The sequence below is a fragment of the Chlorocebus sabaeus genome, chromosome 10 (assembly GCF_047675955.1).
Source record: "Chlorocebus sabaeus isolate Y175 chromosome 10, mChlSab1.0.hap1, whole genome shotgun sequence".
Classification (NCBI taxonomy): Eukaryota; Metazoa; Chordata; class Mammalia; order Primates; family Cercopithecidae; genus Chlorocebus; species Chlorocebus sabaeus.
In genome coordinates this window covers 60,193,680-60,207,492 of record NC_132913.1, presented here as the reverse complement: position 1 = coordinate 60,207,492, position 13,813 = coordinate 60,193,680, and the positions used below count along the sequence as shown (strand labels likewise).

Genomic DNA, 13,813 nt, shown 5'->3' with positions numbered 1-13,813 from the left:
AGGCTGTGCAGCTGGAAGACATGACCTCGGGGCTGCAGTCATGCACACCACAGCCCTCTCAGACCCACCCATCTCCTGGGCCTTCGTGGGACTCCCTTTGAGGGCCTGCCAGCGTTTCTGAGATGAACAATTTGACCTGCAGAAATCGCCTTCCTGATATTTTCTAGGATGTGGGACCTGTGTCCCCAACAGGAAAGGAACCAACTGCTAGGTCATGTTCTGTCACGGCTTTTGAAAGTACAGGCTTTAAAAACAATCTGCTTTGTCAGGATCAGAATTTATGTTATTCTTTCTATATGTACTGTTTATCAACTGTACTGTCTGCACTCTGGAAAAAAATGTTAGTATAAAATTAGTTGTTTGAACAAAGCTGACCAGACCAGGTTTCTAGATCATATACTGCTAGAAGGATTTTGTGGTAATTTTATTCCAAATCTGATTTTTTAAAGTTTTTTCCTCTTGTTCCTTTAAACAGGATTTAAATCTTGGTAGAACAAAGACAATGAACGTGGCTCAGAATCCCTCATGTACATGTCTTAGAGCCTTGAGCCCCTTTTCAGGATGGAGCATCAATACTCTCAAAAGGTAAAGACAAGCAGTAGATCCCCTGCTGCTCAAAGGGTGATTCCTGGAGGAGCAGCAGCAGCAGCATCTGGGAACTTGTTGGAAATACAGACTCTGAGTCCATTCCAGATGAGCTACATCAGAATCTGCACTTTAACAAGAGTCCCAGGCGACATGTATGCACATTAAAGTACGAGAAACGCTGGCAAAACCATTACTAGATTCCCAGGTGTTGGAAAATGAATGGTTTTCATATTTTGTCTGTTTGGAAGTGTCTTAAACAAATGGCATGAGAGTTTGGCCAGAGTTACATGCCAGTCCTGAAGAGCTACTCTGTTCAATTATAGCCCCTGCAGTTATCAAGAGCCACAATTGCAGAGCACATTCTTGATTTTAAATATGGTCATCCTGTGGGTATACAAATTGGCTCTCCCAGACAGTGGCACAGTTAAAAGGCAGCTTCCGAATTCATTACTTACTTTCATGTCATCAGCCCAGCCACACACTTCACTGCTCTTCATTCTGCCCCTGTATCAGGATTGCTATGCACTGCTCAGAGTATAATCACACTATCAATGAACCGTGAATGCAAACTAATAAACATAATTGGAACTGATGCACTCGGGCTGCAATTTCATTTTCCTTTCATACATTCTCCCAAGTTAGGAAGGTACAATGGTGGAACATAGCAATCAATAGCATCTACTTGCTGCATTTGTATCACTAAATGAAGATGCTAGCTCTGCAGGTCCCTAAAGGGATTGTAATTCTTTCTTGCCCATTTGGGAGTTCAGCAACTACTTACCCAGGGAAATGCACTTAGCATTTCTTGAGAGGGGCTCATCTTACCGTGGTTGAGAACACCATCTTCTAACAGGACTTGCCACATGCCAACAGCTTGAGTCCGGGAGTGAACACATGGTGTCTGCTGCATCATCCAGTCCACTAGCTCAGTTCCCACACAGCATTGTCTAAGGAGAGGTGAGACATAAAGGGTGGGGAAGTCACCCCTTTTCAGACAGAGGATGGGAGATGGCTTCTGAGAGGAGAACCTATCAAAGGGCTTAATGGTCTCCTACCAGAAGAGGTCTCACGGCAAACAAAGCACCACACGCGATAGCTTCAGGTTCTCAAATGCTAATACAAGCCAAAAAAGCCACTCAGCTCATGACAGACCTTTAAAGCAAGGCTGGTTAAATGAAAGCATTACAACTTGCAGCACCAGGGGAGACTGGGGGCTGCCAGAGGGGGAGATTGTCTGGCAAGCTAATCAGAGGAACAGAAACTCTGTCCTAGTGAGCCAGTCCCAGAAAATCTCTGTGCAAGATGGAGGCAAAGCAAAGTACATACTGACTCTCTCCACTTGAGTCTTGTGCCGAATGAGTTAATGTTTATGAGGCACTCAGAGGTACTATGAAAGGCGCCGTGTAAGTGCAAAATTATATAGCACTTTATATTTTCAAGTAATACTACTGATCTTCCTCAGAGGGGTGTTGGGAGAAACAAGCAATTAGGGATGCAAATCTCCTTGAAAAAGTTCTGTGTAATGAGCATTAGCACTTCTCCAGAGCCTGTCATCTGAAGAGCTCCAAATGCTTGCTGGCTTCCTGTATATTCACACATCGATCCCCAAGATGCCCTTCTGTGGTGAGTTGGTCTGGATAAGCAAACTGCATACATTAGTTAGGAAATGCATAAGCATACACACTCACATATTCGAGAATACCGAAACTGCCCATGGGGTGAGGGAAGGGGGCAGGTGTCCACAACATGATGGTTCAAGAGAGGAAATGGAATCTTGAAGTCCTAGTGATGGCTCAATCCCAAGGGATGATGGAACAAGGCAGGGAGTCACAGAGCAGCTGGCTGTCTGCAGCTGGGACTGAATCACTGGTGGCCTCCCCTCTCATGCTAACGACATCACCACCTCTGGGGCACGGGCTAGGGAGCTCCTCTCTAGTTGAAACTGGAGGAGACTCATGGTTCTGTGCCACTTTAGGAACAATCTTGAAGTGGCGGGAGACATGAGCTACAGACCTAGGTCTGCTACTTAGCTATGTGACTTTGGCCACATGGTTTCAACTCTCTGGTTCTCACTTTCCTTGCCTGTTAAAAAAAAAAAAAAGGAGGAGCAAATGATGGCCTCTAAAGCCTTTTCCAGCTCTAATAATTTTAATCTTAGACCTCTGAAATCTATCAGAGGAATTGTGGGATTCCTTGATTTGGGGTTGACCCTGACCTCACAATATTTCACAGGGAGGGTATACTGAGAAGGTCATTATATTTCCAGGACTGCCCTTATTACAGTCTATAACCATACATTAGAGCTTCAATGGGCACAGTCACCTACTTATAAATCATTCTGAACCAAACACAAGACCTTCCAGAATATTTCTTTCCTAATTTGAGAATTGATTAATGGTAAAAATCATGTAAAAATACATAAAATCAATTTCATTTGGCTTTTAATTCAATGATTACCTTTACTAAAAAGAGCACATGGACTTGAGATGATCCCAGAGCATCTGATGAGTCCTTACAAAGGGTATAAGAATCTTGCAGTCAGAATACTGAACAACGACACACAGTTGTGCCACTTGTAGCTGATGGAATCACAGGTATCCTTTCCATTAATGGTCCCTAGATGATTTAGAATTGACAGCAGACCTCTAGTACAGTGATTTTGGGGGGTTATGCTGCATCTGGAGAGACTACATCCCCCTAATACTGCAGCAATAATATAATGGAGTGAGAAGCAGGAGGGAGAGAGAGAATGGAACTGGAAAGTATAAGATCTGGGACAAGGAACTCAGACTGTCCTGCAGAAAAAAGAAATCATGCTTCCGGCTTCCAGTTGAGTCCTATGGTTATTCCCAATAGATCATTAATTTGTGTCACAGGGTGTGGAACAGACATAACACCTATATTTCAGGGGTTTAAAATCTTAGTACAATGGAGCATGAAAGAGATGATGGTTTCTGACTCCTAGTTTCCATGATCTATCATCAAACATGACATATTTTAATGAATTTTCCCTAATGCAAGTCAATACTTGGCAAAGCACAATCACATCTTAAATTAGGGGAAAAAGTAATATAATTTTGAAAAGAAAAAGTTCCTTTAACCATATGAGATCTTTGAGATCCCCTGAATGAATTTAAAAGGTTGAACTCTCTCTGAAGACATGTGACACATTGATTTATTTATTTTAACCTTTACTTTTCTTAAAATTATAGCAGTGTGTAGCTATGTGACTTTGGCCACATGGTTTGATATGGCCTGATATGGTTTGGCTTTGTGTGCCCTGCAAATCTCATCTCAAATTGTAATTTCCATGCTTCAGGGGAAGGGCCTGGTGGGAGGTGATTGGATCATGGGGGCAAATTTTCCCCTTGCTTTTCTTTTGATAGTGAATGAGTTCTCATGAGATCTGATCATTTAAAAGTATGTGGCACCTCCCCCTTCTCTCTCTCTCCTGCTCTGCCATGGTAAGATGTGCCTGCTTCCCCTTTGCCTTCTGCCATGATTGTAAGTTTCCTGAGGCTCCCTAGTCATGTTTCCTGTTAAACTTGTGGAACTGTGAGTCAGTTAAGCCATTTTTCTTCATAAATTACCCAGTCTCAGATAGTTCTTTGTAGCAGTGTGAAAACAGACTAATACAGGTCCACAGACTAGAAAAAGAATCAACTTGCAGTGTTGGAGAACAGGACTTACAAATGTAAACATCCAAAATGGTAGTTAGTTAATATCAACATAAAAAGGGCTAGGTAATCAATCTGTCCTAAGAGACGGAATGTGTCTTAAGTGGAATATGCTACTGATAAGACTAAGGCACGTTCTCAAGTCCCACTTCATTTCCAAAATTCTGTCAACAAGAGGGCAATCTAAATGTAACACACTATCAATTTTGGTCTTGTAACATATTCATGCCAAATGCAAGCAGAAGAGTATTAGTTTGCATGGAGTATAGAAAAAATAATCAGAAGAGGAAGAATATGCAATATATTTTTTCCATCTCTGTCCTTGAAAGGGAAACTGGATCTTGAGGCATGTATACTTGGTAGGTTTGCTTTAAGGTGAACCCTGTAGATACTAGATCTAGATCACATTCAACTAACATTTACTGAGCAGTTATTTATGCTCAAATTCCTGAACCAGAACCTTTATAGGTTCTATCACAGTTGGTAGAAGACATACATCCTTCATGGTAACTTTGAAATTTGTATTCTAGCTTTTCAGTATGTCTTATGAATTTGGTTCCTGTGAGTCAAATGGGTTTTGACTCATGCCAATGCTGATGGGTTCTGAGGTCATGTCTAGGCTAAATGTGAAAGAGAGTCTCACTGATTGCTGAAACAGGGCTGTCATGTCTGAACCCTGGGACTGGGAAGACAGAGTGAAGGCTTGTGTGCCACATATTGGCAATTCTAGTCCCTCAACACTTGCTGAATTAATAAAATCAAAAGTTAGGGATTAGACTCGAGTTCTTAATTGGCCCACCATGGTACAGTCATCCCAGAAGGTTCAGCTAACCATGAAACCTCAGTCTTTATCTCTGTCACTTCTTAACTCCAGTGACAACTACAATTAGGAATCCATATTCTATATGAATATATATGTGATACAGAGTTGTGTATCTTACTATATGCATGCTAGGATGGAATCCTACTTTAGAAAATAAGCTCTGTAAAGCACGTTTTGTTCACTGCTGTATCCTTAGGGCTTTAAACACAATAGTGCCCGGCACCCAGTAAGTGCTAAACTTGTGTAATAAATGAATGACTGAATGAATGAAATGATCACTGAATCCGGAAATCAACCAACCTTGGTTTAAATCCTGGCCCTGCCACTCACTAGACTTGTGATTTGGACAAGCAAAACTAATTTCTCCAAGCCTCAATTTTGTTATCTGAAAAATGGTCATACATGTCTAGCAGTGTTATGTGGATGAAATGAGCTAATATACCAAAAGGGATCTGGTACAGATCTTTGAGTATAAATAAGTGTGCAGTCAATGTTGGTTGAATGTGATCTAAATCTAGTAGGCTTCCTAAAAGTCACTAGCAAACAGAAATTACAAAAATTTTCCTCTCTTTGTTCATCACAACTAAACCAATATCCAAACAACTTAGTTTAGGAGGCTCTGGGAATATTAAGGATAATTAAGCAACTGCAGTTAAGCTGAGATCTAAGACAAGCCTTACCTTCCAGAACCTGAAGGCATTACAAAATGGGCTGCACCCACATGGAAAACAGGGAGAAGCATTTTTGTTCAATTTTCACTAAATATGAATGTGAGTGGGCCACAGCCTTTAGAATTAGCACACATACCTGTATGTCTTTAGGTGGTATTTTCTATCTCTTATCATGTGAGGTGCTCGAGAGAGAATGGCATTTCGTAAAATTTTTCCAGCCCTGAGGATCTTCTCTGAAGGGACCTGGATTGTAATCAGGTGGAAGGAGGGGAGGACAAAGAAGTGTTTATAGAAGGAAAACAAACCAAACAAATCCTGAAACCACTTTCCAATCTGACTCTGGCTTGGAAAACGTAACTCACTCAGTATGTTTACTTTGTTCACTTGTGTGATATGTCACTGGTTTATGTTGAGAACTGAGACATTGCATATTTCCTGTCTCTAGAAAATGTATCAGAGGCTTCCTGATGTGATGCCCTGACATATGGATCACCTCCAGAGGTACTTAAGAAGCTAGCTCAATGGCTCATCAACCCACCTACATCCCATTACCTTGGTAATGGTGTTAGCAGGACGAAGAGGAACGTGAGGTTCAATGAGAGGTGTCTGAAAAATAAAATGTTAAAGCAAAAGAAAATTAAACAAAAAGTTCACTGAAGAAAATTATGGGTTGGGGGATAATAAGAAACATCAATTTTTTATAAAACTCAAAATAGAATTTAAAAAACAAGAGATAAATTCTGCCTAAAGAACTTGAATGCATAGGCATTCAAAGGGCAAAATTAGACCATTCAATTTGCCAACATTTAAATATAAATTATTAAAAATGAAAAACCAAATAGATAGGAATGATTAGATGTTTGTAGGCTTAATGAGAAGAGGAAATAAATATCTATTCAGAGCCTAACAAACATCAGAGCAGAGGAAAAAGCAAAACAAGATAAACATAAATAGAGATTAAAATGACCTGTCTCCAGGGGTGGGAAGAAAGTATTGATATGGGATGGAAATGAGTTATTTCATCTCTCTCGTGTAGTTAAGATTCTTCTTCTGCAATTTGAATTTTTAGAAATAAAGTTTTAATTTTTAAATGTGACTTCTTGGCGGTTCTATGCACTCAAGTTCCTAGAGCCCACTGAGGCAGTTAGTACACTTCTCTTTCTTCTACTAAGCAGAAGAAAGTGTACAGAGTTCAGGATTCTGTGACTGTCAGATCAGCTCTAGGCTCCAGAGAAAGTACATATGATTATCTACATTCTATTTTTTAGATAGATGGGGTCTTGCTCTGTTGCCCAGGCTGGAGTGTAGTGGTGTGATCCTAGCTCACTGCAGCTTCAAAGCCTTGAACTCCCAGGCTCAAGAGATTCTCCCACCTCAGCTTCCCAAGTACCTAGGACTACAGGCTTGCACCACCATGCCCAGTTAATTTTTTTCTGTAGAGTTGGGGGTCTCAATATGTTGTCCAGGCTGGTCTCGAACTCCTGGCCTCAAGGGACCCTTCTGCCTTGGCCTCCCAAAGTGCTGGGATTATAGACAGGAGCCACAACGCCTGGCCTATTAACCACATTCTTCAAATGGAGGTATTGAATGTAATCCCAGAAAAATTACTTCCACACAGCTACATATTAAGCCCTCTAGTCTTACGGAGACCCCTTCATTTTCTTGCTCTGAAATAATATGGTAATGGTATTCCAAATGGTGGAGAAAAATTTATCCAGTCAAGGGGAGTGACAGAACCACCAATACAAGGCCATTCATGCCACTTCCAGAAGGTAAGAAAAGATGGCAGATTTATTTCTTATGAGATTGTGGTAGGCAGAATAATTCTCCCCCAACAACAACAGAAAAAGTCTACGTCCTCATCCCTAGAACCTTCAAATATGTCAGGTTACATGGCAAAAGGGACTCCATGGGTATTTAGATTAAGTTAAGTGTCAAACCAAGGAGATCATCCTGGTGTTTCTAGCTGGGCTGAAGGTAAACATAAGGGGGCTTAAAAGATGGCAGAGGGAAGCAGAGAAGTCAGAACTGGCTTTGAAGGTGAAAGAGGCCAAGGGCCAAAGAATGAGAGCAGCCTCCAAAAGATGGAAAAGGAGAAAAACAAACAAAAGAGATTTCCCCTAGAACTTCCAGATGAACGCAGCCCTGCTGATGCCTTATTGTGAGCCCAGTGATCCCCATTTCAGACTTCTAAACAATAGCACTGTTAGGTTATTAAGGTGTGTTTTAAACCACTACATTTGTGGTAATTTGTTATAGCAGTCATGGAAAACTGATGTAGAGATTATTATGCTTTGTACTAAAAACCCTACTGTTTGCAAATAGAAGCCATTACAGTGAAAATAAATTGATAAGTTTTCTCTCTAGTCCTAATAAAAAATTAATGGGGTAAATAAAGGCCAATATATAATATTGTACGTAGCTAAATACAAATATAGATGCATAAATATATACCTTTTTTATCAACAAGTTTCAAGTGGGTTGATGCTTTTGATTTATAATAGAATTAAGAAAAAAGAGAAAAGAATACTAAACTTTAAAATAACAGCATAGATAAGATACAGATGTATTTAGAATGGCTGAAATCTCACTGAACCAAATTATTTAAACATTTTCATCACCCCGCTGGCATCTAGCAGACTTTTTTTCCCTCTTGAAATCACTGTAGCACAGATGTCAAGCAATATTATAGTATTTTAGCAGCATACTGTTTACAACCAGCACAGATCAAGAAGTATCACTCTAGTCCAATTCAACAGTTGCTTTAAACACGGACTGATTTTGCCCTGAAATAGTCCATGCTCCGTTACGGCAGACCTACTGATGGAGACAGACTATGAGCTCACAGAGTCCCTGTACTTGCACCTAACACCTCAAAGAAGACAAGAAATCTTTGATGGCATATCACCCAGAGAAGCGTTCAAACATGCGAGACCATCATACACCAGGACCTTGAAAACATGCAGCTAAAACACACTACATATTTCTAAGTTGTCAGTTCCCAAGTTCTTAAGCCTCTCACCTCTTTTCATTACACAGGTTGGTTTACAATCTAGGACTGAGCCTCACTGTATCAAATTGTAAAGACCTCTGGTTTCTTGAAAATAATAGTAGAAATCCATTTCTTCTTGTCTTAGAGGAAAGAGGTGCAGATAGGTGTGGTCTAGAGTAGATGGGTATGGGATTCGTTTCTGAGTTCACCTTTTCTTTCCAATGAAAAACCTACTTTCCTTTGCAGTAATCTTTGAGAGGCTGCCAGAACCAAGGTCAAGAAGATGCCCAGGCTTCTGGACTGGTGATAAGTGTTTATTCTTTGGTAGGTGCAATGAAACATTATTTGAAGATTGCATGTTTTAATTTGTTTCTAAAGAAATGGCTATATTTTAACAAAATGCTAACAAGTGGTACCTAGGCTACTTTATTTTGTTGGACAGCTCCCTTTCTGGTTCCTTGGAACCCTGAAAAGAAAGTGTTACTAAAGCAAGGAAGTATCAAGCTTCAATCAGAACTTTTTCTTTGATTTGCAACTTCTAAAGAGGTAAATGTACACAAGGTTGTCTTTTAGCTAGATAATCATAGTACCAGTTCCAGGACCAAGAGGGTATTTCATCTGTTGAAAGGCAGAATTCTCAGATCCTTCTCTGGCTCAAAGATTTTAGGTTTAGGGGCAACATGATGAATGGAGGATGCCTTGAGGAGGGGATGGTCCCTTTATTTAAATAAAACCTCCAAGGAACACATGCAGGGGCAAGCAGGGAAGGTTTTATTTTGAAGGAATAGGAATTTGTCTTTGAAAGGGACACTGTATTCAGTTAGGCAATATGCCACATCCTCAGAACTATGTTGGCACATAGAAGTCAAATGCTTTGAGACAGAGAGCAAGCCTGATAGGCAGGCCACGTCCCTGGAAATAGTCACTGGCCAATGCCTGTTCAGGGACCCCTGCATTACAAGTGTCACTTTATTGCCTTTGTGTCAGATTATTTACTTCCTTTTTGGTTTCCCTTGGTTTTCAAGTAAAGTTTCTTTTGAGAATTCCACCTTAGCTGCACTGCAGAAAAATAAGGGAAAGAATGTCATTTTATGAATTCTTAGGTTAAATAGGAGAAGGAAAGACAAAAACATGGTGATATTTGTGAGAAGCAAAGAAAGCAAGCCAGCCCTAGAGGCAGGTTTACACATGCTGTGCACACACGCTCCTTTACATGTATCTCCTTGCTATATTCTGACTCCCACTGTTTATGGAGACAGCTAAGGCCAGAGACACCTAGGGACTTGCCTGTGCTCACACAGCCAATAACTGGAATTGCTGAGAGTAGACTCCAGGTCTATTTCACTCCAGTGTCTCCATTGCAGATACAATGACCCCATCCACCTGCGGTTTTCTTCTAGAGACATCTTGGCCCACTGTTTGGAAGAGTCTGTGTTCTGTTTGATTCAAGTTATTGAGAAAATTGCATCTAAGCTGTTCTAGGTCATCAGGTATCAGATTTGATCTGATGAATTTCCAGCAATAAATATTCACAGTGACCTAGTGAGATTACATATTAGCACCTGCATCATGCTTGGTCTCAATTAACTTTTTAAAAAGTAACCTTGTGGGCTGGGCGCAGTAGCTCACACCTGTAATCCCAGCACTTTGGGAGGCTGAGGCGGGCAGATCATGAGGTCAGAAGATCAAGACCATCCTGGCTAACATGGTGAAACCCCGTCTCTACTAAAAATACAAAAAAATTAGCCGGGCGTGGTGGGGGCGCCTGTAGTCCCAGCTACTCGGGAAGCTGAGGCAGGAGAATGGTGTGAGCCCGGGAGGCGGAGCTTGCAGTGAGCCGAGAATGTGCCACTGCACCGCAACCTGGGCGACAGAGAGAGATTCCGTCTCAAAAAAAAAAAAAAAAGAAAAGAAAAGAAAAGCAACTTTGTAACAATAAAACAACATTTAGCATTGAGGGACTGTCCCATCAGAGCTAAGACAAATGTACCAGGGAGAGGAGTAGCAGTCCAGTACAACCAGGAGATGGAAACCACTCAGTGTATTTTCCACAGAGGGAATATAATGAGGGAAGTGTTGCACCAGGGGAGGAAAATTTCAGAAGCCAAATAGACCACTGTGAGAGGTAGTGCCAATGTTGGCAAAGCAGGAGGCCCTTGAGCAAAGGGACAGAGGGAGAAGGAAGCATGACTAGGGCCTGAGCCAGGTGTCCTGGTGGGAGCTGGAACCCTGGAGGGTGTCCCAGAACCCTAGAGGTACTGCCACTGCCAGAGATGCCGCGGGACCACTGCTGAGAGGGAGGCAAGAGCCTCCCGCATCCGATCTCTCTCCAGCCAGAAGTTGGATAAATATGGAAAAGAATTTCATTTTATAAATGATTAGGTTAAATGGAAGAAGGAAAGAAGCAGCACTGCAGTATCCCTGAGATTCAAAGAAAGAAAACCAGCCCAAAGGCAGAACCAAATGGCAAAGAGTTGATCCGAGGGCAGCGGCCCCAGGACCGGTACAGAAGAGTAGTTGCAGTGGCCTCAGGGCTGGGCAGGACTGCCACAGCTGCCACCCAACCTTCTCACTCGCTCCCCACACCATATCCTCCCGGGCACTCTTCCTGCTGAGCTCTAGGCAAGGCAGGAGGATAGTGGGACGGCACAGAGTAGGGGCTGCATTTGGCCTGCTGAGTTTGCTTCCTAGGGCCCCCTGTTTGGCCCTATAGCCAACACACGTATAACAAATGAACCCCGAAAGGCATGGACCCCTCTCCACTGAAATTTTCTAGATTTTGACACATCAATCATGAGTTGATAAAAATTCTTCCTCCCTACCCGAGCATGAAAGAATCCAAATGGGGCTGTGACAATGTGATCCTAAAACAGTGAGGCAGGGAGGACAGATAAAGGCAGAGGCATTCAGCTTTCTTTCTGCTTTTCTTGGCTTTCTCCATGAAAGACTTCCCTCAGGACTGACTGTAATTGGTTTTTGTTTGTTTCTGGAAAGGGGATGCTCTTTCTACTGCCTTGTATTATGTTTATATTACTACTGAAAAGGAGAAATGGAGAGGGAAAATATTCCTTTTGGCACCAGAGCCAATACAGAAATACTAATCAGGTGAATGAAAACTATGAATTTAGCCTCCATTACAAGACGCACAATAGCTCCCCGGTAGATTATAATGAGGTATAAGGCACCGTAATAGGCCTCACGAAAGACCATATTCAGACCCTTTTGAAAGGGGGTAATTCTTTTTCCTCAAGTACTTGCTCACAGAAGCCTTTTGCAAGGCACAGCATTTTAAACCAAGAGACAAGAATGACAAGCAAGATTGGGACACCACTCCTGCCAACCCAGTGCGGTAAAACGTCAAGCAAGTCCGTATCGAATCTGATTCAAGGATTTAATGAAGGTCTGTTGTGTGCAGAGCAGCGCGTGAAGCTAAAGAAGGAGACTCTGATAAGGTAACTGGCTGAAATGGGCTCTTGGTCTTGTTGAAAAAGTCAAACTTCTATAGGTTAAACAATTACAAGACAATATGAGTCTAATAAATGCTGCAACATTTTGGATTTCAAATCCCCCTTTTCTTATTTCAGCTGAGAACATCTAGGAGGTAGAGAGCAGTATTCAGTGTTTTAGTGAAACTGATATACTTTTAGGAGCTATATTCCCTTGTTTTGGCATTTTTGAATAATATAACTAAGATCTTTGAAATGTATGTCTCATTCTTGTAATAATTATCATCAATGTCATCACTCTTTGGGGCCGCCCAGATGAAATTAAAATAAGGACTAAGTCAGACTTATAGGCAGATTTCACTACTCTGAATTAACTCTGTAAGTTTTTCCATTTGTGAAATAATGGAAAAATCATCTAGAGACTTCTTTGCCTGCAACTTGAAGGCTTCTTTTTCCTCCCCAAGTCTTTTCCCCTAAGTTCAAAATTGGCTTAGAGATTCCCAGTTTCAGCTTTCTCTTGTAAAGAGCTTGACAGTTGTCACTTAATGGCCATGAAAATAATGATTGCTCTTGGGGTCCTCAGAGAAGTGAGGTTGCAAAGCAAACTGCCACCCAGAAATCTGGAGAGACAGGAGAATCCGGAGTCCCGACTGAGAGATTCGTTCACCTGGAAACCACAAACTTGTAAGAATACTTAAATGGTAGTCCTGATGAACTGCTGGAGGCTGCATGTGGATTAGCTTGAGAGTGAGAAACTCCTGGGGATGGGCATTTTTAGCTGCGCCCCCACACTACGTGAATTTTACCTACTTTAACCCTACCCGTTTTACTTACTTCAACTCCTCATGAAGAGCCAAAAAAAGGGTCTCCTTGTGGCTTTGGCAAGGAGAGGGAAAGCATCATCATCGTGAAATACACCCAAAGCATTCACCACAATAAAGGCAGACTCTCCAGGGAAACGACTTTAGGAGTGTCTTATCTCATGGGGCAAGGTTCTCTGACTGTAGCCACTCTGGCCCACCAGCCGTCTCCTCAAGGGAAAAATTTGTCTTGACTGGTCAAAAGAATAAATGTCTTCTTTCTCTCTCCTTCATACACTTGCGCAGAGAAGCGCAAGTAGAGACAGGTGGGAAGGGAGATGCAGATCTCACCCTCACACCCCCACCCCACCAAATGCTGAGACCACTAGTCCATCCTCAGGGATTCAACTCCAACAAGAGCTGAACATTTAAAACATGTACATGACTAATCTTTAATAGCTGAAATAACATTTTAAAGGCCCAAAGTGACCAAACATTTATGGATTAAGGCTGAGGTGTTTTTATGGTTGCTAAGTACCAGAGAGAAAGAAAGCATTAGACTCAACACAGTTAATAGTGGTCAGTGGGGGAAGGGGATTATTTCATGTGTATATTTCACTGAGTTGAAATATACTCTCTCTCTGTCTCTCTCTAGAGAGTTATTTGGTTGGTTTTAAATCTATTATAACAACTGAGATTATATATTACATATATAAATATATAACAGTTATTTGTTATATTTATTATATAACATATTTATATATAATTCTCTATATATACAGAGATCATGATATGTATAGAATTATAGAGAATTAT

At 41.4% G+C, this 13,813-nt stretch overlaps 1 protein-coding gene across 7 annotated transcripts in view; it reads right to left on the bottom strand.

Annotated features, from left to right (window-relative positions):
• RAPGEF4 (Rap guanine nucleotide exchange factor 4) overlaps positions 1–13,813 on the bottom strand; it is a 310,152-nt gene that overhangs the window by 85,305 nt on the left and 211,034 nt on the right. For 5 of the 7 annotated variants that reach the window (XM_007965372.3, XM_007965374.3, XM_007965376.3 and 2 more), the window contains 3 exons: positions 6,312–6,365; positions 5,896–6,002; positions 1,414–1,535 (listed from right to left, as the gene is read on the bottom strand). In XM_007965372.3, coding sequence (XP_007963563.1) covers positions 1,414–1,535; positions 5,896–6,002; positions 6,312–6,365 — 283 coding nt within the window. The remainder of the gene's footprint in view (positions 1–1,413; positions 1,536–5,895; positions 6,003–6,311; positions 6,366–13,813) is intronic. The other 2 variants (XM_007965373.3, XM_007965377.3) reach the window with 1 other exon arrangement.